Raw genomic sequence first — 27,211 nt, forward strand, 5'->3', positions numbered from 1 at the left:
GGCGGATCTACAAAACAACAAAACCTTAGCAGGATATTAAGCTCCCTTCCCCGCTCTTAACCCTGAATATCTAGTCAAAACAAAACAAATTCCTTCCAGTAGCACCTTAAAGACCAACTAAGTCAGTTCTTGGTATGAGCTTTCGTGTGCATGCACACTTCTTCAGATACACAGTGTATCTGAAGAAGTGTGCATGCACACGAAAGCTCATACCAAGAACTGACTTAGTTGGTCTTTAAGGTGCTACTGGAAGGAATTTGTTTTGTTTTGACTATGGCAGACCAACACGGCTACCTATCTGTACCTGAATATCTAGGTCTTCGCAGCCGCCAGTGTATCAAAAAAACCTATCTGCAAATTCCGCAGCAAACTGAAGCTGAGCATCACGTATGAGCCAAATCCCCCACACTTATATAAGGGCCTGAGCTCTCTTACAGCACATGGGTCTCATCACCTAAACCACGCTGCATCGCCAGGAGCAGCAGGGAAATGAATCCACAGTACGGTACTTGCTTCCTCGGAAGCAGCATTGTGACCACAGTAAAGATGGCCGCTGCACCTTCAGCCCCTGCCGGCTACCTTTTTTTCCCTCCCCACCCCTTTTCCCGTCACGTGAGGTGTCACGGCTCATTCTCCCCCCCCCCCCGCCGGTTACGGCAACGCTGTGGGGCCAATCGGGGTCGGGTTTTTTTTTGTTTCGTTTCGTTGCTTCTGTTCCAGGGCTGTGTAGGCGAGGGGCTGCTTGGATGCCCTTTGGCTAACGGCCCCGGAGAGAGAGAGAGAGAGGAACCGAGACCAAAGCGGTCGGAGTGGATACCCGAGACCCAAGAAGCCGCCTCCCCGTTGGCCTCAGGGTGAGAACCGGAGAGAGTGCTGGTCTGGGCCTTCCCTTCCCCTCAGAGGGAGGCGGTGGCGGGGGGCGCGGGAATGGGGAGGAAGCTGCGAAATTAGCACACACACCCCCCCACCGCCGACCAGATGCCCGAGTCCAACCGCCGTTGCGCCTGGTTCCCTCAGCATTGGCGGGAGGGGGGGGGCTTTATTCCCGCCCCATCTTTGAACCCCCTTCCTCATAAATAACGGTCCCTCAGCCCACACAGGTTCCTATCAAATCGTTGCCTCAGCCCGCCCACCCGGCCGTTGCCGTTATTCCTCGCCCCCACCCCCGTCGCCGAGGCCTTTGTTACTGTCATGTCAAATCCCCCCCCCCGCAAAAAAAATACCCATTGACCTGTTGGCTTACTGCGCTTTTCTCGGTTTCTGACCAGAGTCTCTCCCCCCCCCCCTTCCCCACCTCTCAATTCGGCTATGGCTGTAATTTCTATGCTCAAGAGGCCTTTACATGCTATATATTACATGCTTTGTGCTGAAGGTTCTTGTCAAAGCACCCAGCTTGCCACGTTGAGGAAATGGGTGCTGAATTGGGTAGACCTCTGCTCCGATCCTGCCTTGGGCTCTCCTGAACTCTTACTACAGAGTTTGCCTTATGAACCTGTTACACTCCTTGCCTTCAGGCCGTTAAGCATTGCAAACCACGTCTTTGGTGCGCCTTAAGAAGAGCCCTGCAGGATCAGGCCAAAGGCCCATCTCATCTAGCTTCCTCTTCTCAAAGGAGTCATCATGGGAAGCCTGTAAGCAGGATCGATGCACCGCAGCACTTTCCCCACTTGCGGAATCCCAGCAACTGGTATTGCGAACCAAGGGTCAGACACTCCTCTGTTGCCTGAAGATTTGGGTAACAACTTTTAGCAGTGCTTTTATGCCAAAAGCTGATTTCTGCATGTGCCAGCAGTTCCACTGGCTTTTCCCCAAACCATTGTCCTCCAGATGCTGCCGATGTAGAGTGCTTCAACCTGACACACTCATCCACAGGTGCACAAGGCTTACAGGGATTAATGTTGGTTCTTTGGGCTTTCTTCAGTGGTTGAAGGGATTGGCCCTGGATTCTTGGCCTTTGCTATCAAAGTTGGACCACAGGTACCTCATCTATGCTGTCCTTTGTTCACATCTTGTTCTACCTCTTAAGATTCTCAGTAGGGGTTGAGCCTTTTTACAGAAGTGTGAACAGGCTGACGTTCATGTCATAATTGTTCCCACATTTTGTATGGCAGCAAAATAATATCTCTTGCTACATTGCAGCGTGGTTAGTTGTATTCTGATTTCTAAACTCCCACCACATATACTTATTCACCCTTGTGAGATTTGCAATAAACCATATGCTTAAGTAGGCAGATTCCCTGTCTTGTTTTTGGATCTGCTTGCCATGTAGCCTAGAATAAAAGCAAGTGTTAGAAACCAAGTAGTCTCTGCTTTGTTGTAGTTATATTTATATAGGCACAAATACAATCTATTTTTCTTTAGGATGGTTTAATTATTTTGTAAATTTAGCAACTGCCATCTGATTGCATATTTTGCTCCTTCAGGAGCACATCTGTTGAATTATAGTTCCATTCTTGTAAAAATCAGAACTGGGGACTTAAAAATTTGGCATTTACGAAGCCTCATAAGTTTAAGTATATGGAAGATATCTGACATTTACTTACTGAGCTCACATTACGGAATAATTGGGTACAGATCAGATATGTCGTAGGTAATAAATATTTAATTATGTAATATGCCTAATGCTGTTTTCTGTTCTTTTTTTCCCTCCCCCCCTTTACAGCTTGAAAGCAGTTGTCATGCTGTCTTATGTACAAAAGTTCCACTGTTTAGGGATACTGTTACGTAAAGTGAACAGTGCTGCAGTGTAGTGATATTAAAACGTTGCAAGCAAACAACAAAATGAGCAAGCGATCAAGCAGTGACATTCCTGTAGGAAGGTTAGTGAAAGCTGTAGAGTTGAACTTGTGCTTGTAGAAGCAGATAGAAGATTGACTCTTGTAGGTATTTTTATCTCTGTTGATTGCAATATTTAAAAAACTTAGCTAGCCTAATGTGTTCCCTTACTTGAGGGAAAGATAGGGCCTTGCCTCCTTTTCACAGAAATTTGGATAATGAAAGAAACAGTAGAAATGTATTCTTCAAATTGCAGCACAGCTAAACATTTGGTAGTTAGAGCCTATACTTGCAAGCAGACAAGTGGAATTTTGATGTTTTGTGGGGCTACATCTCATTGGCCTCAGCCAACATAGGCAATGGTCTGGGAGTTGGAGTCCCACAACATCTGGAGGGCTCCTTGTTGGCTGTCCCTGCCTTAAATGTTAAGGAATCCTTAATATGAATCTATATTGGAGAACTTAAAATGCATACAGATTGGAACTGTTAATTTTGTTTGATTGGCTCTTGGAGAAGTCTCATTATTTAAGAATGGAGAATGCTGATATGGCCTTCGTTGTCTTCCATCAGAACACTGGGCTCTTCAAAAGTGTGCTTTGTTCTTGGCCAGTGGTGGCTAAGCTTTTTTGGCCCAAGGGCCACTTTCACCCTTGGCTGCCCTTCTGGGAGCCACATTCTAAAGTTGGGTATGGTCAAAAGAGTGTGGCCATTCCACAGTCTCCTGCACACTGTTCCCCCACACAGCAAAGGACACAGGCAGTCAGGCACATAGCCCCTTCTTTACTTGTATGTGCATAGCAGTTAAGGAGGAGAGGTTAACCACCCCTGTTCTTGCCTCTTAGAAAGAGATGTCTTTAAAATAAATTGCCCAGAGCTAGGTACTCATTTGGAATAATTAGTACTATTTAATTTAGGTGGTTGTAGATGCTTCATGAATCTTGAAGCAAGAATCTAAGCTGTGGGGTGAAGCTGGGGGAAGAGAGACACAGAACCTTCATTTTTTGAAATGTAGGTCAGAAAGTGAGACTTGCTCACTTTCAGGCTCTCTTTGTACCCTGTATGCTTAATATTTGTGAAATTTGTCTCTTTACCATCTGCCTCCAATATGGTTGCCCTGGGTTGGCATAAATTGGCCACATTTGCACAAACTAATTTCTGTTTAATAAGGCTTTGATATCTTGGTGCAAAGATATGTAAAATTTTCATGCAGCCACATGCAGCTCCTGTGCTCTCACTTTGCTTTGCCCTTCACACACGAAGCTATGGTTAACTCTAGCTTCCTTTTGCATCTGATCTGGGAACTATGGTTAATGTCTTCCAAACAAGCCAAGATATGGAAGCCAACTTTAAACCTTGGTTTATATTATGGTTTGTTTGAAAGCCATTAATTAATTATGTTTTTTATCATTACATCAAAATCAGAAGCTATGGATAACTGGCTATGTGGCTTCTTTCTCTACTCACATGGAGCAAGCAGTAAAGCAGGTGTATGCAAATTTTAATTCCAGTGTTAAATCATAGGGGGCATCTTATACACAATGGCTGTGCTGCACATCCACCGTTACATAGACTTAAAACACATTCTCTACCAACAGTGGAAGACTTCAATTTACTGTGGATCAAAACCCATGTTGTGTTTCTTTTTACTACTGAGGGTTAATTGAGGTTGTTTTATCTCGTATTAGGATGAGCACGACAGCATTCCCATCTCCGGCTGCCGAAATGGCAGAAATGAATCGAATTCAATATGAAATGGAGTATACTGAAGGGATCAATCAGAGAATGAGAGTTCCGGAAAAACTCAAGGTTGCTCCACCAAATGCTGACCTTGAACACAGTGCTCATGAAGGGGGGATTCCAAATGCCAGTGTAACAATGCAGGTTCCAGAGCGGATTGTAGTGGCAGGTACGTTTGCCTTCAGGTGGACAGAGGTGATAAAGTAGCATGCTGTCAGACTTCACACCCATTCAATTTATTTTTACATATGAACTTGAGTGTGATTTGCTTAAGACCACCTAGTGAATTCATACTTCATATGGGATTTGAGCTTGATTTTACCCAGCTCCAGCAATCTACCCATTGAGCCATTTTGAATAATTTGTTAGTAAAATGTTCTTGATATTAACTTACAGGTAATAGTGAAGACATTCCACTCTCCAGGCCGCCAGATCTAGATCTTCTCCAGTCAACTCCATTCAAGTCTCTGTCACTGAAAACACCTCCCCGTGTTATTTCACTCAGTGAACGACCACTAGATTTCCTGGACTTAGAGCGAGCCCCTACTCAAACTCCTCAAAATGAAGAGGCTAGTATTCTTTAGGCCTTTCATTTCATCATGTTTTGTTTCAATATTATATTTAATAAGTCAAAAGAGAAGTCGAATATTTATTGCTTTATACTCCATTTCAGATCAGTACTATAAAGTAGGTTACTGCTTTGTAGAACACAGTATATTATTTTAATACTCCCTGTTGAAAGCAAAGATACCCCCAGAACACTTTTTTGTGTGGTGCTTACTTGGTTGTATTTTTGGTACCAGGCTGCTTAGACATAATTTGGGCTATCTTGATTGTTTTTATCTGGCTTATAAGACTTAATGCCTTTTGGTCTTCAAGTTTTTCTGATAATTTGGATTTGCATCTTAATCATTTGTATTTTATTACTGTGTAAACTGGCATAAGAATTTTAGTGGAAGGGCTGTATATGTTCTTGGACTACAGTTCCCATCTTTCCTGATGTTCTGTGCTTGCTGGGGCTGATGAGAGCTGGGAGTCCTACAATGTCTAGAGACCCAATGGTTCTCTATTTCTGTCTTAAACCAAACTTAATTTCAAAAGCTGTTGGTAAACTTAAATTATTTTTGACATTTTTTTCTCATTTTAAAAATTGGGGACATGCAAGAGAGGGGAGTCTTTGTTCTCCTTACTTTCCAAAATATCAGGAAAAATGTCACCATCCAGGAAGACTGTTTTTATTCATTTTCTGCTTTACTAAAAATGAAAATGGTTCAGTTGTTGATATTAGATAAAGCTGGATACTGATTTCATAGCATTGGTACCCCCCCCCCCCCGCTTTGTTTTGCAGGTTCGCTCAGTTGGGAGACTGAAAAGAGAACGCTCCATGAGTGAAAGTGCAAATCGTCAAAATGGTCAATTGATGAGAAATGAGTCAATGTGAGTAGAGGGGTTATTGGCGCATGCAACATTTGTAGAAAAAGCTTCTTCATGTGTTCCTTACCAATTCATGCTTAGGATATGCCTTTCAACTGATTATCTTCTTTATAAAGAGAAGTTACTTAATCTTACACAGCTACAACTGACTTTCCAAATATTTTTTCTTCTGTTTGTTGGAATAATAACTAACTATTAATGAAGTAAATTTTGTGTGATTGTTCACAAAACATTTTTTCAGCTGCAGAAAACAGCATTTGCTAAATGACTTCATATAGCAGCATTTGGTACCCCCCCCCCCAGTATATATGTATATAAGGATGTGGGTGGCGCTGTGGGTTAAACCACAGAGCCTAGGACTTGCCGATCAGAAGGTCAACGGTTCAAATTCCCATGACGGGGTGAGCGCCCGTTGCTCGGTCCCTGCTCCTGCCAACCTAGCAGTTCGAAAGCACGTCAAAGTGCAAGTAGTTAAATAGGTACCGCTCCAGCAGGAAGGTAAACGGCGTTTCCGTGCGCTGCTCTGGTTCGCCAGAAGCGGCTTAGTCATGCTGGCCACATGACCTCGGCCAATAAAGCGAGATGAGTGCCGCAACCCCAGAGTCGGTCACAACTGGACCTAATGGTCAGGGGTCCCTTTACCTTTACCTTATATATGCATATATTGCATATATATTTCTTAATTTAAGAAAACAAACAAATGCATCACTGGATCAGCTTAAAATGTGTTAACTTTGGCTGCAGTCCTATACCTACCTACCTTGGGAGTAAGACCCTATTAACTCAGTGGGGCTTGCTCGTGTGTAGATATGAATAGGATTGCGTTGTTAAACAGCCAACTTAACTGTGTGTTTATCATAGTGGTTCAACACATCTTAATAAGTACACATCCTGGTACATATTAAGCTAGAGGTTGATACCCACCAGTCATGTTCAGAGTAGACCAGTTGAATTTAATGAACTTCACAAAATGACAGGTGGATATCACCCAAAATCAAATAGGACAAGCTATATATCAGACTGTATATCTTCACATGAAATACATCATTTTCTGTTCCTTTTTCAACTAGCACTTTTTGTGTGTGTAATTCTTCTGGATAAGTGAAAATGTTCTTTAAACTTTGTATGATAATTTTTAATAGTTCCTTCTTCTTTTTCTGTATTGAATCCAGGCTAAAGTGACACTTGAGCTCCATTGAAACAGAGGGCAATTTAGTCATGACAGACATAAGTTCCTTTAATTTCAGTGTGGGGGTGGCGCTGTGGGTTAAACCACAGAGCCGAGGACTTGCCGATCAGAGGGTTGGCGGTTTGAATCCCTGTGACGGGGTGAGCTCCTGTTGTTCAGTCCCAGCTCCTGCCCACCTAATCAAAGTGCAAGTAGATAAATAGGTATCGCTCCGGCGGGAAGGTAAACGGCGTTTCCGTGCGCTGCTCTGGTTCGCCAGAAGCGGCTTAGTCATGCTGGCCACATGACCCGGAAGCTGTACTCCGGCTCCCTCGGCCAATAAAGCGAGATGAGCGCCGCAACCCCAGAGTCGGTCACGACTGGACCTAATGGTCAGGGGTCCCTTTACCTTTACCTTTAAAGTGTCACTAACCTAGTCTGGATCCAGAACTCTCTTTATAGGATAAAGAAAGTTTGTTTCTAAAATACATTTATAGTGGATTTGTGTGAAGGGAAGTATTTCAAATTGTTATTGGATCTACTTGAATCTTCTGCTGCCTGCATGCTTAGAATTAATTACATCGTCTTTGTTTATGCAGTGCAAAGGACAGAGTGGGTCTTTATTACAAACTTATAAATGCTGATTCATTAAGACTATGGGGTGATCAGTATCTTTTAATTAAGATTCTTGTAGTGAGGTAAACACTTCATTTTGCTTCCAGCTATGAGCCTGAAGAAAGAAATCACTTTCCACTACTGTTTTCCTGCTTGTCCCCTGTTGGCAGGAGAGGAAAGTGGGGAGATGGAAACAGCTAGAACAACAACTCCTTGTCTCCTCTGTAGTTGAAGTTATATGCTATCACAAGGGTGACTGGGAGTTCAAGGTCTCACAGAAGGGTTTCTAGCTATCTGTAGGTCACTATTGGAGCTGGTGTTGTGAGGCCTTTTTGTGAGGTTGGTGCTGTGATGACTCATTCAAAGGGTAAGTGGTCGTTGGATATAAAGTATGTCTTCCAAGTGTCAAGCTAAGGTATATGACCTTTCCTGAATCTATCTGCAGCCATCATAGTACTTTTGACAATCCCACTTGCATTTGAAAAGGGTAGGATGATATTCTAGTGCTGCAGTGGTGAGTTTTACATGGACCGAATTAAGGGTGTTGCTTGATGTGGTATACTGATAGCATTGCCTTCTCAGTTCTGAGTTTCCAGGCTGCTGCCTCCAGTTTTCATTTTCAATTTGTTTCCTGTTTTTCCACAAAAAAAGAAATTGTGGCCAAAGAAGCTAACAGTGTATAAATAGTTATCCTTTCAAGTGCTGTTGTGCAGCATTTTGGCAAACACATTTTTCTTTCTTTTGGAGGGTGCATATGCATGTTAGTAGTTGGAACTGTGGCCATGCATGGCAAGTGCAATTGCACAGGGTAGCTTCCACATTCTAGCATAGGAACTGTGACATGACATTCTAGTATGTTTGTTGCAACAATGAGAAAATTCTGTGCCAAACCTTACCATGTCTAGAAGAGGAATTGGCTTGGTTCCTTTTCCTCATCTGCCTTCTTGGAACAATATATGTTGTCATTTCTGCACTTGCCATACAACTGTATGTAGTGGCTTTCCTGATAACCTTTTGAGCATACAGAGATTCTCAAATGCTTTTGAGGACTAGTAATAACTAGGCACAAGAAGTGATAACCAGTAATGATGATTGCCTTAATGACCTTCCAATTATTTAGAAAGTTGCTCCCTCTTTAAGATATTAACAACTGTGATTAGTGGAGTCACAGTCTTGAAACTGTCCTGAGAGTTAAAATGCCAAGGTACCAGTCACCCTTCACAGCTAAAGATGAAACGTAAGCTTGACCACTAATTATAACCATTCACTTTTAGATATGTCAAGTGTGTACATAATGCATTGCCATCTAAGAGACTTGTCTATATTGTCTGATTTGATATTTTTTAAATATTCTGTATGTTTGGTTCCACCTGTAATTAAGACACAAATTAACGGAATATGAAAATTTTTCAGTATTGTAATGAATTTGGGAGCATATTTTTGCTTAGTTTTTAACTATAAAATTTGAGTACAAATTTTAGGGATAAACAGTGGTTGGTGGAGAGGACAAGGCTGCATGTTTCTGGCATACTAATCCTACATGAGCGTAGTAGAAATATGTGTGTGCAAAATCCAACACATATCAGCTGAACCATGTGGTTGGTTTGTGGATTGACTGCACTGTTCAGACCTATGCACTTTGGATTTTATGCATGCAAATTTTAGGCCAGTGCAAGGATATCAGGTGGCCCCAGAGGCCAGATAGGTATCATAATCAGGTTGGAAAAATATGACAATGCATAACTTCTATTTGCAAATATATTCTTTCTACATAAGTGGCTTAGCCAGTGTTTTTTTTTTCCTGGGGGTACACATAAACCTAAACATTTTGTGAATCTAAGTTTGGCCTCATTGAGGGGGCAGTATTTCAGTATGAGTAGGAAAATGAGAGTACCCCTAAACATTTTTTTTGAAAAAAAAGCACTGGTATAAGCAATATTATTAGTTGTAGAAATACTGTAGGGAAGTTTGCCTTCTTTGAGTTATTGTTCCTCTGTCTCTCTCTATTGATAGTTAAAAGCTGAGGCTTCTTAGATCACTAACTTGATACAGGGAATAAAGGAAGGGGAGAGACATAAATTTTTTAATAAACCCTTCTTGTGCTAGTCTTGAAGCTTCTTGCTTGAACTTGCTAGAGGAAGTGACTGCATATCATAGCTAATGAGAAATTGTTGTCAGATTTTAAGCTGAATATGATTTTGTACATGTTCCTGAATTTCCCACAATTATTTATGGGTTTATATTACTCGTGATGTCATTATGAATGTTGTCTGTTATTTCCCCTTTGCCATTTTGTAAATAGTTTCATCCCCAAATTTGTAAATAAGAGTTTGATCCCTAATATACATCTTATCACACAACCTGGGGAAAGCTCACCAGAGTGCATTCTTTGCATGCAGAAGGTCCCATTTCAGCTCCTATCCTCTCAAGGTAGTGTTAGGAAATATTCCAGTCTCAAATCCTGGACAGATGCTTCCAGGTATAGACAATACTGAACTGAATGAAGTGATGGTTTGATTATTAAATAAGTCTGTTGTATAGCTTTTTGAGTGTATCTTAGCTTTGACTTCGGTTTTTAGCACCACATTTTCTCAGACATTATATACACAACTAGCCTTGCACAGTGTCCCTGAAGACAGTTTTTGTGGCGATAAAAGCAGTAGATGTAGTTCATGAGCAGATGGTGGATGAATCAGTCAGGTTTTTTTTCTTACTTGTAGTCAAATCCTATACATTCTGAGGAAGTTCCATTGAATTCAATTAGCTCTTCTCCTGGTAAGGTTTAGAGCAGTGGTTTTCAACCAGTGTGCTGTGGCACCCTGGGGTGCCTTGAATGATGGTCAGAGGTGCCCTTGGGCAACACTGGCCTCTGTCTCCTTCCCTTCCTCCTCTGATGCCCTCTCATGTCTCTGCCTCCCAAATAATAATAATAATAATATAATAATAATAATTTATTATTTATACCCCACCCATCTGGCTGGGCTTCCCCAGCCACTCTGGCCGGCTTCCAAAAAAATATTAAAATACTGTAATACATCAAACATTAAAAGCTTCCCTAAACAGGGCTGCCTTCAGATGTCAAAAGTCTAGTAGTAGTTCTCTTTGACATCTGGTGGGAGGGTGTTCCACAGGGAGGGCGCCACTACCGAGAAGGCCCTCTGCCTGGTTCCCTGTAACTTAGCTTCTCGCAGTGAGGGAACCGCCAGAAGGCCCTCGGTGCTGGACCTCAGTGTCCGGGTAGAACGATGGGGGTGGAGATGCTCCTTCCGACATACTGGACCAAGGCCGTTTAGGGCTTTAAAGCTCAGCACCAGCACTTTAAATTGTGCTCGGGAACATACTGGGAGCCAATGTAGGTCTTTCAATGTAGGCTTGCACAGCTGTTTTATTGCAGCAGCCCTGGCTATAGGCTCTGCAGGCTCTGAGAGGCACCTCTCTTTGGGGCAGGGCAGGTCAAATACCAGGAACCACAGCAGCAGCAGTCCAGAGAACTCCCAAGGAGAGAGGAGAGGAGGCTGAGGGAACACTCCACAGGGTGAAGGTGTTCGAAAAAGGGTGAGAGGGTGCCAGTTCTGCAGGCAAGGGGTGACATAAATGTGCTTCTGAGCCCCATAGGGGTGCCACAGAAAGAATGTAGTTGGTTAAGGGAGCCGTGGACTCAAAAAGGTTGAAAATCTCTGGTGTAGAGGATTTCCTCTTCAGTCATAGAATCAGTCCCAGCAGGTCTTGACCATCATACAGTCATACCTCGGGTTGAAGTAGCTTCAGGATGAGTATTTTCGGGTTGCGCTCCGCAGCGACCCAGAAGTAACAAAGCGCATTACTTCCAGGTTTCACCTCTTGCGCATGTGCAGACGCTCAAAATGACATCATGCGTGGAAGCGGCGAATCGCGACCCGCTCACGCACGGATGCGGGTTGCGTTCGCTTCAGGATGCAAACGGGGCTCCGGAATGGATCCTGTTCAAATCCAGAGGTACCACTGTAGTTGGTTTTTGGGTATGTGAAGATAGCAAAGAATAAAACAAATTTCAGCTTATATTAGCTGAAAAATATATTGTTAGGTATATTTCTTCTCAAGTGGGTAAGTGAGCCATTCATGAGAACGCTCTGCATCCCAGGCCACTCACGTTAATCACAGCAAATCCCCCTCTTCTCTGTGTCAGGTTCAGCATGACATCCTGATTCCCTAGTCATATTTTGTTTGTCTAGGTTCTCAGAAGCCGAAGCCAGTTAAATCAGTTAGTCACATGGCCGTATTTTGGACAAATCACGTTTCATGGCCGACTCACTTATCAACCTGAGGTCCTATTCACAATAAGAGACCCAATGTTCCATTTTAGGTAGTAAGCTTGCTGAGACAGGGACCTGTTCTCTCATTTTATTTACTTATTTATTTAGTTAGTTAGTTAGTAAAACACCAGGATCATAGAACAATATTAATTTGTAGCCTTGTGTTTGCTAGAATAGTTGTTTTTGGTTTACTTGCAGAACTTCATATCCGAAAATCTGCATTTTACTGTTGCTGAAGTAACAAGGTACAAGAGGTTTGCAGTTCTAATGAGACTTCCTTGAAAGCAAGTTCCACTGAAAACTCTTTGAGGTTTCGTTTTATTTAAATACATTCAGGATTGTGAGAATAGCCTTTCTTATTTGTTGGTTGTGTAAAACATAAGTAATAATTGTCCATTTCAAGCACAACAGACATAGCCTCCCTGTGAGAATATAGGGTTATGTGTGAGGATATAATTACAATATATAACCTATATATAGTCATTTTTAAAGGTGCATTGAGTGTATTCATCAGAGCTATTTCTATATAATATATACGCACTGTACAGCAGGCTTGGCAGACAATTATATGGGGACACTACATGTGTATGGTTGTTGTTGTTTTTTGAGGCCCAAACGTTTTTATTTCCAGGTTATCAGTATTGCTTTTTCTTTTCTCTTTCCACAAGCTCTGTATTTTTCTAACATTCAATAAGGATTTTTTAAAATTGTATTTTATATATAATTGTTTCGCTCTTAAACAGAGGATAGGCATGACTGCCTTTCAGTCCCTTGATTGATTAATCCCTCTTAGTTCATCAGGTTCATTTCAAAATAATTATTTAAAATTTTGCTTGAAACCAAAGTGCTTGTTGGCTTGTACCCAGATTGTGTCATGAACTGATTATTCAGAAGGACTTAAAATGCTATACCCGTAATGCTTCTCTTCCTGCTCTTAGTAAGGCAGAGTTCAGACTAAATGGTAAAATCTTGATTAATGTAGTTAAACCTCAAAATTAAAGAACAATCTTAAATGTGGAAAGGGAGAAATGTTTCTTTTTAAACAAAAACAAAAAAGGTCAATACTACAAGCTTTGAAGATTTTGCTTAGTACTTTTGCCTATTCATATGTGTAGTTTTCTGAAATCTTGTTGGGATCAATAGCTCTCTCAGAATTGACCTTTGAAAAATAAAAGTTTAATCAATATCCTGTTGAAGTGAATTGCAAAATTCCCATTTATATAGATGGTGCTGAATTGCACTTTCATTTGTCTTATAGGCAATGAGTGCTTTTGATGCAATTTTTTTGGTAAATCCTCAGCCTCTTGCTTTCAGGATAAGTGCTAAAAGAAATTTTTGCTTATTGGAATATTTGGGATATAAGAAGCCTTCACCAGTGTTTTTGTTATCTTGCATGTTTCTTTTGTAGTCCTATATTTGCATGTTTTTCACATAGCCCTGTATTTGCAAAAAAAAAAATCAATCAATCAAACTAGTATGTTTATGTCACTCTTGTTTTATATAGGCTTCTGTTTTTCAGAATGTTTTCAACATACTCTCCTCCAGTCTCTGAGTAACTTGGATATATTTGAGGCTGTGATCTGCATTGTATGATTCTGGCATACAGTGAATCCAAATCTGTCTTTACTATCTGCTAAAGAGTGCTGTTGTGTCCTGTGTTTTTAATACAGACCTGCTTATTATCATGCCTCTGGTTTTTAGTATTCTTTGATCACAATGAATCAAAGCCATTATCCTTGATATTTTGCCTCATATAAAGGGTTCCAAGAGTCAGTTCACAAGATACCCACTAACATTTCCTTGATGTGGTTTTTAATCTGTTGATGGGGAAGGAAGAAGAAAAAATGGGGGTCAGCTTTAATTTTTCAAAAAGGGTTGGTTGATGGATGATTTTTTTTCCTATCTGAAACCTGACACTAGTGTTTCTCTCTTCATTTGCTACACTTGCACAAACAGTGTGACACCATCACCTCAACAGGTTCGTGTCTGTCCACCCCAAATGTTCTCTGAAGATGGATCTAATCTTTACTCTGCTCGGGGCATATTGTCGCTTATCCAGTCTTCTACCCGTAGGGCTTACCAGCAAGTCTTGGATGTGCTGGATGAAAATCGCAGGTGATTGGCCATCACTGATTCTGCCCAGTTTACTGCTTTTTACTTCCCTTTCATTTCCTAGTTAATTGGTTTTGGTTTGCTTAAATTACATGAAATAAAATTAACTCTTTTTTTTTGCTTTTGCTATTTGCGAATGACATTTCCAAACTTCACATTTCATGGAGCTTAGTTGTCTTATTTCTTTGGTCAAGAGTGAAACAACTGAACAGTGACTTAAAACGTCAGTCTCACTCTCATTGGAAATCCAAGAACAGAAGGGCAACAAGGTGCTACAAACATAGCTGCATACTCTAGACAAAGTTGATTGTTTAAATCCTCTTGCTTTCAGCGGGAGAGTTTTTGTTCTTTTTGAACGCAACTGAGAGTTTGAATTGTTTTATACTCAAATCCCAAAATGGCCTTAATAAACTAAAAATTCAAGGTCCACTAATATTGAGAGGGATCTAGATGAAAATGCTATTATTGACATTCATCTCAGCTGAGTCCTATCTGCAATTGCTCTGATTATTGTGATAAGAAAAACCTACATTGAAAGGCAAGTCATATAGTAGCTCTGGACAGAAACTGGAAAAAAATCTGCTCTTACGATCTGCTGCATGGAGGAGAGACTCTCTCAAAAAAATCCAGAGTCTTTGTTTGTTGTCAATCCACCAGTTAATTGGAGGTGGGTGTGCAAATATTATTTTTATACAATTTAAGTTGTAAGACCTCCTTACATATGAGCCAGGTATTTATTCATTTTTTGTTTCCTTTTCACACCAAAAGAAGTGTTATTTTATTATAAATAACATTTTTAACCCAGTTGTGTCTAGACCCTCTCGTTTATGTAACTGTCTTATCAGACTATAGATCAGAAGTCTGCTCCTCTCTCACATTCTGCTAGTGGAAGATTTTTGTGTTGGCTTTTGAGAATCTTAGCCATACTAGAGAATATTACCCAAATAAAATTCTTTGTTTAGCAGCCATAGACCCTGTGATCCTCTTGGAGGTGCGGGGGGTGCTGAGGACACCTGTGCAAATGAAAGGTTCACCTCCTTTGACATAACTTTTTTTTTACCATGTGAAGGGCCTAGGTTGGGGTTCAGATAACTGCAGAATCCTCAGTTTGCAGTTTCTTCCAAGGCCGGTTCAAAGGAGCTTTTAGTGGGGAAGCAAAGCCTTAAATCCCTTCCTCCTTCAAGTCTTTGTACTAATCTTGAAACCAAGGGTGGTTGGAGGAACCAAACCTAAACCTACTGCCTTAAAAGACTAATAATTGGGCTGTTCACTGTCAGGAGGAATTTTGTTTGTTTTTTATTTAATATTTGTGCCCTGCTTTTCTGCTTTAAAAATCTTGCAAGTGGAAAAACTTACACAAAGTAAAACAGTAATTTGGAATACACCAGAAAAATATGCACACATAGCTTCCCCAAATTTAAATAGAAAGTTTTAATATACTTATTTTCATTTTTATTGGGGGGGGGGACAAAAACTTTCACTTTTATCCCATCTGGGAGTTCTAAAATTTTTAAAACTATTTGAGCAGGTTTTTTCTTCATTTGGTATATTAATAGTAAGAACCTGAGTGTTATTGGAAACTCTCATTGCAGTTGTTGCCAATGTTCATTTTCAAAATCTAGGATAACATCCTCTTTTTCTTCAGTACTCAATACACCATTTTGTTAGATGAAACTTTTCTAACCTGCATGTATGAATGTGAAATTTGGAAAATGCATCACTTGCATGGCTGCAAAATACTGTCTTTTTAAAAAAAAACATTTCACACTATACTCTTTCTTTTATTGGCCTTGGTAGCATAGTCTCACTGCTTAAAAGGTATGTTTTCTTTACGTGTAAGTACAATACTTATTTCAGTGATTGAGTTTTGGCTTTGTTCTTCTTCCTAAAGCTTCTGGTTTTAGTTCTGTTTTGGTTTTCTCTTTCAAATTTTTCTGGTTCCTCTTCCTACCAGTTTTGCATAACTATACCATGTTATACTATAATGAATTGAAATGTTGAGAATTTATCATTGCTAATAATACTATGGTAAAGTAACTCTTCTCTGTTCTTCAATTCCCTGCCCCATCCCACTCCCTCATTCCCAATATGGGAATGCCTTGGTAAATACCAACACTTTAGAGTTAACTTGGTATGGTTCATACTATCTCATGTGAGCAAGGTGCTGTGCATGAAAAACATTTTATAACCTGGATACTTATGTTACAAACAAGTATGTTATCATAGGGACATCAGTAAATATGCCCAAGAGTTAGTGAAAAAGTACTCACTGGACTGAACTATTCCTATTCATGTTGCCTATTATTTCTCTACCTTAGCTTGGATAATGAAAAGGGGTCAGATTATCTCTCATTTTTAAGAATCCTCTATTTTAGTGGTTGAGAAATTACAAAAAAGTATACTACCTGAAGCTTATGGGTGTTTATGTTTTACAGGCTGTAGCACAAGAGAGGACCCCTTTAATACATCTTAGGTTCTGTGTATTGGTTTGGATCCAGACTTAGTCATTCTTAGTCATGATTAACGTAAGTTTCCTTGGTTTCAGTCCGTGCATGACTGAACCTGAATCCAACCCATTGCATATTTTGTAAAATCTGACTCCCATTTAATACCTAAAGTGAGCATCATGGTGGTGGTTTCTTGGCTCAGTGGTAAAGCATCTGCATACAGAAGGTTCCACGTTCAATATTCAGTATCTTCCAGCAGGACTGGGAGAGACCCTTGTCTGAAGCCTGGGAGATCTACTGCCAGCCAGTGTAGTACTGCACTAGATTGACCAATGGTCTGAGTTGCATAAGGCAGTTTCCTATGTTCCTAGTTATCACGAGCATTTAAAATTAAATATTTATAAAAGCCAATTTTTTTTTGTTAAACCACTAAACTAAAGTGTGAAATCTGTAGTCTTACAAGCATACTTCCACTGCAGCAATGAAATTCAGCTTCCGGTCCTCCTCCCTTCTGCTCTCCCCCACATGCCTCCCAAATGCTCTGGGTGATCTTCTAACCCTCTGGGGCAAATTGGGAGTCTGCTGGGGGGCACTTGAACACACATGGTTGGAGAGAACTCATTAAAATTTCATTTTGTAAGCAAAGAAGTCCAAACCTGATAGTTTGTTGCTGAATGTATATTTTCTAATATTAGAAATTGCTACATTAAGGCTGCAGTCCTTAATAAGCCCATGGAATACAATGGAACGTTTGAGTATGTTTGCAAAGAATTGTGATCACAGAAGGATATATATGGCATTTTAAAGGCAGGTATAGAAAAACTAAAATCAAGCAGAAGTAGCCATCTAGTAGACGGCTAGTGATTATTTTCTTTCTATGCCTTATTTTCTTTAGGGAATAAATACTGAATTTTGAACATGAAACGTCAAGTCAGTTAAAGCATATATTAACCTGGGACAAATTTGAGCAGCTGCATAGGAGCTTAAAGTCATATTTGAATGTGCTACTTGAAGCATTCCTATTTGCTATGAGGTTGTGGTCATTAGTTTGTTAATGCAGAACAATATCATTCAGTCAATACGTCATTTCAAGATAAAATTTGATCATAGCTTGGTTGTAGAGTGTAGCATTCACATACCAAAGATTTCTGGTTCAGCTCCTAGCACATGGGTAAGGCAAACTAAGGCCCGGGGGCCGGATCCAGCCTAATCACCTTCTAAATCCGGCCCTTGGACGGTCCAGGAATCAGCGTGTTTTTACATGAGTAGAATGTGTCCTTTTATTTAAAATGCATCTCTGCATTATTTGTGGGGCATAGGAATTTGTTCATTCCCCCCCCCCAAAAAAAAATATAGTCCAGCCTCCCACAAGGTCTGAGGGACAGTGGACCGGCCCCCTGCTGAAAAAGTTTGCTGACCCCTGTCCTAGCATCTCCAGTTAAACTTTTTTTGGTTGCTTTAATTATGCTTCTTCCCATATATTAGCAGCCAGTCAATAACTATTGCTGACCAGTGCTTCTGGGGTGGGTTTAAAAAAAAAAATCTCTGTGAAGAGTACTATGTGAGAGACGATAGTATGATATGGAACCTTAGGGTGGAATTCAATGTTGCACACTTCCAGTCATTCTATTTGTGCAAGCATTGCAGCTTGCCAGATAGCATGACCCCCCTTTCCTCTCCCTGAGTACTGTTCTGGGGGCTCTCCTGACCTCCCCAGAGCTAATTTCAGGGGGAGGGGGGAAAGCCCCATTGTCCAAGTGAAAGTCCTTTCACTGAAACCTATCCCCAGTCTCTTGATTTCTAAACCATTATGGCCATTTACACATGCATAGTAATGATTAGAGGTTGCAGTTGGCAAGCAATGGTCATGCATATTTAGAATCTCCCTAAGTCTATAAAATATTAAACCTGGTAATGGACTGTCATCTATTTTTCCACCTATGTTGAGTATAATTCACTACAACGTACCCATGTTCTGATGTCATTACCTTGTGTTTCTCTGTACACCACCTTTCTTTTCCACATCTGGCCGTGGCTGGTAGACACTTGGTAACACTCAGTATAGGGAATTGAGACACAGGGTGGACTGTGCCTCCCTCATGTTATGTAGAGAGTTTGAGGGAAGCTCTCAACTGGCCACCATTTCTTACAATGTGCAGTTCCAACTTAAGAAGAATGAACTCTGGTCTCGTTCATATAGCAGCACACTGTTGATGTGTGATGTATACAGTTATTGTATTTGGTTTTTACTGGAAGTGCAAAACCTTTAGTTGATCAGTAGCTGTGGTCTAAAAAAAGTCAGGTACGTAACAGGATTCTTCTGTTTTAACAGCAGTTTGTACCCCTGGTCTTGTCATTTCCAACAGAACATGGGTATTTATGGCTTCTTGAGTGCCAATTTTAAAAGTATTCAAGTGAGTTGTGAACAGGATTTTTTGTTTATTCTCTCATTGTGGGAACATCTTTTTCATCCCTCGTGATTGTAGAGAAATAGAGATGACAAGTTTCTTTGGGAAAACATAGACAATACAGGGGAATTAAGTAGAAATTGTGGTGATTGCAGAAATAACTTTTTCCATGGGTCAGCTCTCAACTCAGGGCAGTAAGTTACTGTACCCTTGTTGTTACAGTTGTTTTCCTTCCTCCTACATTTTTTCTGAGTTCCAGTCATTTTGTCTATACAAATTATAGAAACACTCCGTCTCTGACACAAAGCAAAATTATACAACTCTATAAACATAAACTGTGTGAACAACACACATAAAAATAAACTGCAGCCATTCTGCCCCCAGAGTATATTTTTAAAAATGTGAGTCCCATTGAACAAAATGTGACATATTTTAAGACTACATATTCAGCAGATCAGGCTGTAAGTATCTAAAACCAAGGACTGTTAGTTACTGGGCAAAATAATGTTTCTCTATGAGCTGGAAAGTAAATGTACATGCTGTTAAGTTAATAGTTGTAGATTATCACAATTTGAAACAACACACTGCAGAACTCAGATTGTTTGAGGCCATAGAATAGGAATGCAAGATAACCTATATGGACTCAGCGGATTATCCTGTTGAGAAACTAGTCCCTAAGTACAGTGGTGCCCCGCAAGACGAACGCCTTGCAAGACGGAAAACCCGCTAGACGAAAGGGTTTTCCGTTTTGGAGGTGCTTCGCAAAACGAATTTCCCTATGGGCTTGCTTCGCAAGACGAAAATGTCTTGCGAGTTCCTGCGGGTTTTTTTCCCTTTCCCCCCTCTTTTCCTAAGCTCTAAGCCGCTTATCAGCTGATCCGCTGATAAGCCGCTAAACCGCTAATAGCGCTAATCCGCTAAGCTGTCAATGGGCTTGCTTCGCAAGACGAAAAAACCGCTATACGAAGAGCCTCACGGAACGGATTAATTTCGTCTTGCGAGGCACCACTGTAGTAGGAAGTGCACAAAAATAAATATGGTGCGTGATTATAATTTATTGTGCAGATTCTTCCTCATTGATATCTTTCTTTTAGGAAAACAGTTTTTTAACTCAAAATAGTCTTAATCCAGTTTTCAGGGGAAATGTGTAGGCTTTAAAACTGTTAAGAACAGAGCAGGGAGAAAAGAGGAAGTGGCAGTTTTGTTGCTTGAGTAGATGTTCATCACACAACTTTAGGTATCGCCCAATAGTCTTACATAATATAGCATTTTTTAAATAAAAAAAAAAGTTATTAAATTGGGAAAAATAATTTTAGACCCTAGCAACTGTGAAATAAACAGCCAAAGTGTTCTATTACGATTTATGGTCGCTTTAGGCCCCTTTTGACAAATCTTTAGTTGTGGTTATGCACACTGAATTGTTGCATGGAAAACTTCAGTTTAACTTCTAACATGATTGTACCTTGACCATACTTTAGATGGGTGAAAATGATCTATATAGTTTTAAAACTATATAATCACGTAAAATACCTGCATGGGCTACTTGTATGTTACTGCATCACCTTCAGGGTTCTTAAGGCCCTAAACAGCTTCAGTCACGAATACTGTAAGGACAGCATGAGCTCTTATATTCCAGCTCAGTTACTGAGATCACGTGGAGAAGCATTGCATCCCATGTTCAGAAGCCTTGTGAGCAGTGGCATGCTGTGGAATACTCTTCCAGCAGTGATTTGGTAGTGTCCTTGCTGCTAATTTCCAGGTGTCTCTTGAAGGACTTTATATATCTACAGGCCTTGTCAGTTGTTTAAACTTTCCAAAGTGAGCCAGTTATTTTTATGATGATTTTACATGGTATTTTATGTTTTTGTGTATTTTGTTGTACACCACCTAATTATTTTATATGAGAGAATAGTAGATCAGTATTTTAATAAACAAATAATGTGTAAGCGTTCCAACATTTCTTCACAGATTTTGTATCTGGAAAAGCAACAAGCAAATAGTTAAGTTCCCTTCGCACATTGATAATTAGTATTTATAAAACGGAATATATTGAAAACATAACCAGGGTTTATATTTGTAGTATTTCAGTATAACAGAAGAAAAATATTTAACAATTTTTGTCTCTGGTTTTTTATTCTGCTTCTTTTCTCTGTCTTTCCTGTTTTCTTCTTCTGTCTTGTGTCTCCTATCTACAAAACTTGCCCTAGGCCAGTGTTACGTGGTGGGTCTGCTGCTGCCACTTCCTCTAATCCTCATCATGACGCCAGGTAAATTTGCACTTAGTTAGCCATTCTAGTCTATATTCAGCTTTCTCAAAACCTGAGACTAGCTTGCTCCTGAACTTTACTTGAAAGTAAACCCCTCTGAGTTCAGCAGAGCTTGCTTCCTGCTATTAAGTGATATATAATCATTTTTATCAAACAGGCTGTGATTATGTGTACTAATCTAACTGCTGGTTTCTATATTAATTTTAAACCCTTTCACTGACATTCTTTTTCATTGTACTATGCCTGGTGATTCTATGCCTGCTGAATCTTAGAATAAAAGTATTTCCCATTGATTTTAGCATTCAATATAAGACGAGTCCAGGTTGGAAATCTGTTTCAAAATAACTAAAAATCTGGTGAACACTCCAACAAATTTTGCAGTACATAACCCATCACAGAATTAAAGAGAGAGAAAGGGTGAGATTCACCTGTCATCTGTTAACAGAAGGATGGAGCAAGCTTGTTTTCTCCTGCTCCGGAGACTAGGAGCCAAACCAATGGCTTCAAGTTACAAGAAGGGAGATTCCAGCTAAATATCGTAGAAATTTCTAACAGTAAGAGATGTTCAACAGTGGAACAGACTCCCATGAGAGGTGGCGGACTCTCCTTTATTGGAGATTTTTAAGCAGAAGTTGGATGGATCCAGTTGAGGTTCTTGCATTGTAGGGGGTTGGACTAGATGGTCCTTGGGATCCCTTCCAGATCTGCAATTCTATGATTCTATAAGCCCTGAACAAAGACTTCTGCTTGAGCAATGGTTCTTCCCCCCCCTTAATTGGCTCTGAGTGGATCAGGAGAACCCATGGAACAACAAATGGGGGGGACAAGGGGAGGAATTCATTCTGACTGGCAAGCTGAAATGCTTGTACAGACGGAATGATTGGAAGAGCTTCATGTTGGATTCCACCCTAAGTAGTTTTTCAAATAGAAATTTAAAGTTAAATCAAAAAGTTGTTAAATAATGCCAATGGTTGTGCAGAATGCTTTCCTTCTCCCTCCTTTCCTATGTTCCTTTTACTAAGTCTACTTGGATCTCATTGTATACAACTAAAATATTATTCTCTTTATGCATTTAAAAAGTTTTTGTTTTCTCCCTCTCCAGTCCCTGATGTGGACATAGGACTGTAAAACTGTTTAACATGTTTCACTATTGACAGAAATAGGAAAAAATATTTTTTTGCTATGCAACCTTAGAAAATTGATTTGGACTTTGAAGAAACAGGTTTGGCAATATTGGGTTTTTAAAATATGCCCAATATGGTTTACAGAAGGAGAATGGAGCGCATTTAATATAAAAGTTTCCTGCTGGTTTACAGAAAGGAAATAATTTACAATCTTATTGTGTAAAGGGATTATGCAGGGCTCCCCTGTGCATTTAGAGAACTGTATGTCTGAGGGTAATAAAACCCATAGCATATGAATCTAGTGCCCAAATATAACTTGCAGTTTTCAAGCTTTTTCATATAGGAGTTCAGTGGAGAAGAGAATAAAAGCTTGTGGTACCTAGGGCAGAACTAGTACTTTGCAAGAATAACCCCTGGAGGCAGGGGAACCTTTGTAAAGTAAAAAGGAGTTGGTTCATTTATCTTTCCTCATATCCCTTTCCAGACCATCAGTGTGCCACAAACTGTTAGCATAAGTAGGTATAATATTTTTTAATGGATATTGTAAAGGTTTTGAGTAACTTTTGTCTGCAGAACATCACAAGTCCTTCTGTAATTAAGGCTGCAGTCCTGTTTCCACTTCCCTGGAACTTTGTCCCATTGAACTAAGTTGGACCTAGATGTTTATAGGATTGCACTGTAAGGCATTCTTCGCACAGACTATAAACTGATAGGCATTCAGAGATGTTCTTTGTATGCATCTTTCTTAAGCCACAAGACTTAAAATAAAAAAATGGTGCTTGTGGGTTGCTGTAAAACTTGTTCAGTACTACAGAACCAAGTCCCAAATTTGAAATTATGTACTATAAAATTAAAATCCCCAAAATGCAATTGCTATGGAAAACAAGTGCTAGTACAATTATAACTATATATTTGGATTTCTCTTTTGTTCTGGTTAGTGTTAGATCAAATGCTATTTATTTACTGTGCCTTTTCAGCTGTGAGAGCTAGAAATCTAGGTCAAGATTGAATGTTGCAAAATTGGGCATCCACTAGTGCAACAAGGCTTCTTTTTCCTTTCTTCCTCAGTAACCCCTTAGGTGACCCCAAAATCTGATCCAGAAGGTTGAGAGACCCCCTGGAGCAGATTTTGAGGGTACAGTATATGGGGGACTAGAGGGGAGGAGAGAAACTGAAATTCCTGTTGTACCTCGCACTTGTTGGCCTGCCCCGGCTCCTGATCTAGTTCTTCCAACTCTGCCGGCAACTGCCTCAGAGATACTGCTGGCACCGGGGAAGGTTCCTCCTCACTGGTGCCATGGAACCCCACAACTCACTGGACTATTTCCCCAAATCCTCCTCCTCACTCTCCCATTCCTCTGCCTGCACATCCCCTCCCCCCCCGACCCCTTCATCCTCCAACTCCTGCCAGTCTCTTGATATGAAGCAGTCTTTCAGATATTTGGGGTGTTTTGGGCTTTTAGCACGAGCACCTTGAATTGCTCCTAGAAACAAACTGGCATTCAACGCAGCTGTACTAAAATAGAGGTTGTGTGAGATCTAAATGGAACCCCAGCCAGTAATCTGACCACTGCGTTTTGGAGACATTTAAGTTTTTGAGTCATCTTCAAGGGCTGCTCCACATAGATTGCATTGCAGCAATCCAATCTGCAAATAACCAGAGCATGGAGTACTGTTCAGAAGGGACCATAGTTGGTGGGCCAGCCAGAGGTGGGAAAAGGCACTCCTAGCCACCTGAGCTTCTAGTAGCAGTGTTGAATCCAAGCGGACCCCCAAGCTGTGGACCTGCTCCTTCCAAGGGAGTGCAACCCCATCCAGAACAGGCTGTCTTTCCACTTACTGGACATGAGAACACGGGACACATAATTCCTCTTTCATTTTAGGCTTCAGCTTCAATTTATTTGGGAAACTTGATTGAAACTCCTGAAATTTATCAGGAATCCCAGGGCCGGTGATGTACTCGACATTATGAAAAGCACTTTATACATAAAAACTGACAATATTTGATCATAGCTCCGTCAGTACAGCATGAGACTCTTAATCTCAGGGGCATGGGTCTGAGCCCCACATTGATCAAAAGATTCTTGCTTTGCAGGGGGTTGGAATAGATGATCCCTGTGGTCCCTTCCAAATACAGTTCTACATTTAGATGGAAATGGCTAGAGAGAATTCAGCCAAGGTTATGTTTCTTTAAACAGAAAATCTATGTATGTAGGAAAATAGTCAAGAAAGCACTTAAAAATGGTTGGTTCCCCCCCCCTTTCATCTAAAGAACAGTTAATTGTATATTTTGAATGGAATCCAAATACACCCAGATGTATACTATGGTCACTCCTATATGCACCTGAGAGGATCTACTTATTTCCTTTCCCATTTGTAGCCCCTCAACCTGCATTGCATACAGCTATGGAAAGGCCTCTGAATGTCAGCAGTTGCTTTTCAGAGGGCACAGGGATAATGGAGAAATTGAAATGACCCCATGTGTGTACAAAAGACCAGCCCGTGTGCAGTTAAATGTGTGACATTTGAGGCATATTTTTGGTTGTTTTTTATCTCATAGATATACCCTTTCAAATATGGACACAACATTTGAGGGAACACCAGAAGATGTCACTGTTGTGGATGCTGTTTCTTTAAGACGACAGGTAATTAAAATGCTTCAACTGTTACAGTGGAAGTTTGTATGCCTCTTTCCAGTCTAGTCAATGCAGAATGTAATAAGATAAAGGGGGACAAAATTAAATTTGGAAGTCTGAATACCACAACTTTTTCCGAGGCATGATGATACAATTTCTTTTCTTTGAATGTTAATATGTCTACGAATAAAACTTCGTGCATTCTCAACTCAGAAACATACTAATAATATATAGGAACTAAATAGTGCATACATGATTGATGGGAGAGGAATTGAGAAAGAAGAACCTACTTGGATGGAAAATATCCAGCGGTGAGGTGTGGCTGCAGTCAATGTGTTTAAGGTTTAGTTTAATGGTAAACAAGCAAACAAACCATGCAGAATGGAATCTGTTCGGTTTTGTATGTTCTGTATCTTATTTTTCTGTTAGGTTTCTATTCTCTTTTACTGGTTTTAAGCAGCTGAATTGATTTGCTTGCATTACATACTTGTTTTGGTTGTATTGTGATTTATTTATACTATATTGATACATGGGCCTATTTGCATATCATAGTAAGTCATAAACCACGGCTGAGTGTGAATGAGTAAGGTGCTAGCGCATGCTGCTTAGATGCTCCTGTTTTGTTCTGTCCTAGCTGGATACCTATCAAAGTTGGCACACAGACTCTCCACCTCTAAAATGAGAGATCCAGCCCACACATTTTTTGCACTTAAAAAGGACGAGATGTAGAGTGGAAGGACAAAAATCAGAAATGGAAACTGAAATGAATAAAAAATCCCAGTGAATTTGCCAGCATTGGCAGTGAATCTAAACCCAGCATTAATATAGGTATAAAGAGCCAGGGTTTTGAGGCTGGAATCCATGTGTGTGGCATCAATGTACAGAAATATTCTACTGTATTAACAAGAACTGCAGACTTCCATTACTAAGTCCCCCATGTGAGCAGACTTTTGGGGTGAGAAGTGATACAAATCTGAAGTACATGAACGAGAAAAGTCTTGAAATAATTAGTAAACTTATAGTAAGCACTAAAATTGAAAGGCATTTCCTTTTTCTTTTTTAGATAATTAAACTTAATCGTCGTCTACAACTTCTGGAAGAAGAAAACAAAGAGCGTGCTAAACGAGAAATGATCATGTACTCAATTACTGTAGCTTTCTGGCTACTAAATAGTTGGCTTTGGTTTCGGCGCTAGAAATGGTCACAGCACTTCAGAAGATTTGTCAGTGGAGAAACATATAGAGAATTTGCAAAGTCCTTTGTTTCATTCTCTGAATTGTATGGTGATTTAGGATCCATGCACTGGATATTTCTGACACAGTAAACAGCTGTAACATAACTTTACAATGTTAAAGGGATGTCTGGATGATTGTGTATATATTTTCAGAATTGTTGTATCATCCTATTATCTTCCTTTTGCATGACATGTACATTTGCATTGAATTATTTTGCAAAGGGAATTGCATCCAGATAACAAAGGTGTACTGCAGACAGTTCTCTCTTGTGTAGAAAGAAACAACTGGGTTTTGGAATTACCTGCAAAATGGCCTAACTTATGGTTTCTCATTGTTATTCCATAATTAAATGTAGCACCTTTATAGTTCACCTTATTGCACTTGTTTTATTTTAGCCAAATTTCAGGTAGTAGAGCAGCAGATTAAAGAGCATCCTGAGTATCTCTCATTCAAGCACATGTACATATTGACTAAAATACATTCTTTGCTAAAATAAGTCAGCAGATTATCCAGAGGTGTGTGTAAGATGTATTTGAGCTTTAATTTTGCAATGTTTTTTCTAAAAAAAAGATGGTTTTTAAGCAAATCTGTCCATGAGTGATCTTAAGATTATGGAACAAAGTACCAATGTAATGTATTTAATAAAAGTCAGCCAAAAGCAGTATTTAATTTCTTATTTTTCCAATTAACTGTACCTTTTGCCCTTTGGATGTGTGGAGCATACAAAAAAGCTTTTATATCTCTCAGTCTAGATCAATATACTGCATCTAAAATCACCACTCCCATTATTGATTGCATTTTTTTGCTTGCTCGTAGATTTCTATTCAATTCAACCATTTGCACAACTCTTATTTTCTTACATTAATATACACTTTGTGTTGGATTTTAAAATATATGTCTTCTTTGGCCAAATAAAAAATGGAAAAGTATTTATTTGGGGGTGGGGTGGAATTAAGCCCTG

The 27,211-nt window shown here is 40.0% G+C and overlaps 1 protein-coding gene and 2 long non-coding RNA genes across 9 annotated transcripts; 2 read left to right on the top strand and 1 right to left on the bottom strand.

Annotated features, from left to right (window-relative positions):
* Positions 1 to 665: 665 nt before the first annotated feature.
* Positions 666 to 26,914, top strand: MFF (mitochondrial fission factor). Of its 7 annotated transcripts, none has more exons than XM_081861604.1 (10): positions 666 to 854; positions 1,873 to 1,977; positions 2,663 to 2,819; positions 4,461 to 4,681; positions 4,909 to 5,081; positions 5,861 to 5,949; positions 13,978 to 14,136; positions 21,196 to 21,255; positions 24,940 to 25,024; positions 26,079 to 26,914. In XM_081861604.1, exons 3-10 carry the CDS (start codon positions 2,782 to 2,784, stop codon positions 26,208 to 26,210), a joined length of 957 nt encoding a protein of 318 aa, XP_081717730.1. In that variant the 5' UTR covers positions 666 to 854; positions 1,873 to 1,977; positions 2,663 to 2,781; the 3' UTR covers positions 26,211 to 26,914. The 7 variants fall into 7 exon arrangements, with proteins under 7 accessions (XP_081717730.1, XP_081717731.1, XP_081717729.1 ...); XM_081861605.1 differs by having other exon boundaries at positions 1,922 to 1,977; XM_081861603.1 differs by lacking the exon at positions 1,873 to 1,977.
* On the bottom strand, positions 18,115 to 20,113 carry LOC309341833. The gene is made up of 2 exons (XR_014156576.1): positions 19,995 to 20,113; positions 18,115 to 19,662 (listed from the first exon to the last, which is right to left on the bottom strand). It is a non-coding gene; the product is annotated as an uncharacterized lncRNA (long non-coding RNA).
* LOC309341823 lies at positions 19,583 to 20,317 on the top strand. Its single transcript, XR_014156564.1, has 2 exons — positions 19,583 to 19,671; positions 20,003 to 20,317. It is a non-coding gene; the product is annotated as an uncharacterized lncRNA (long non-coding RNA).
* Positions 26,915 to 27,211: the final 297 nt, after the last annotated feature.

Source organism: Podarcis erhardii (genome assembly GCF_964252035.2).
Source record: "Podarcis erhardii genome assembly, chromosome: 5".
Taxonomy (NCBI): Eukaryota; Metazoa; Chordata; class Lepidosauria; order Squamata; family Lacertidae; genus Podarcis; species Podarcis erhardii.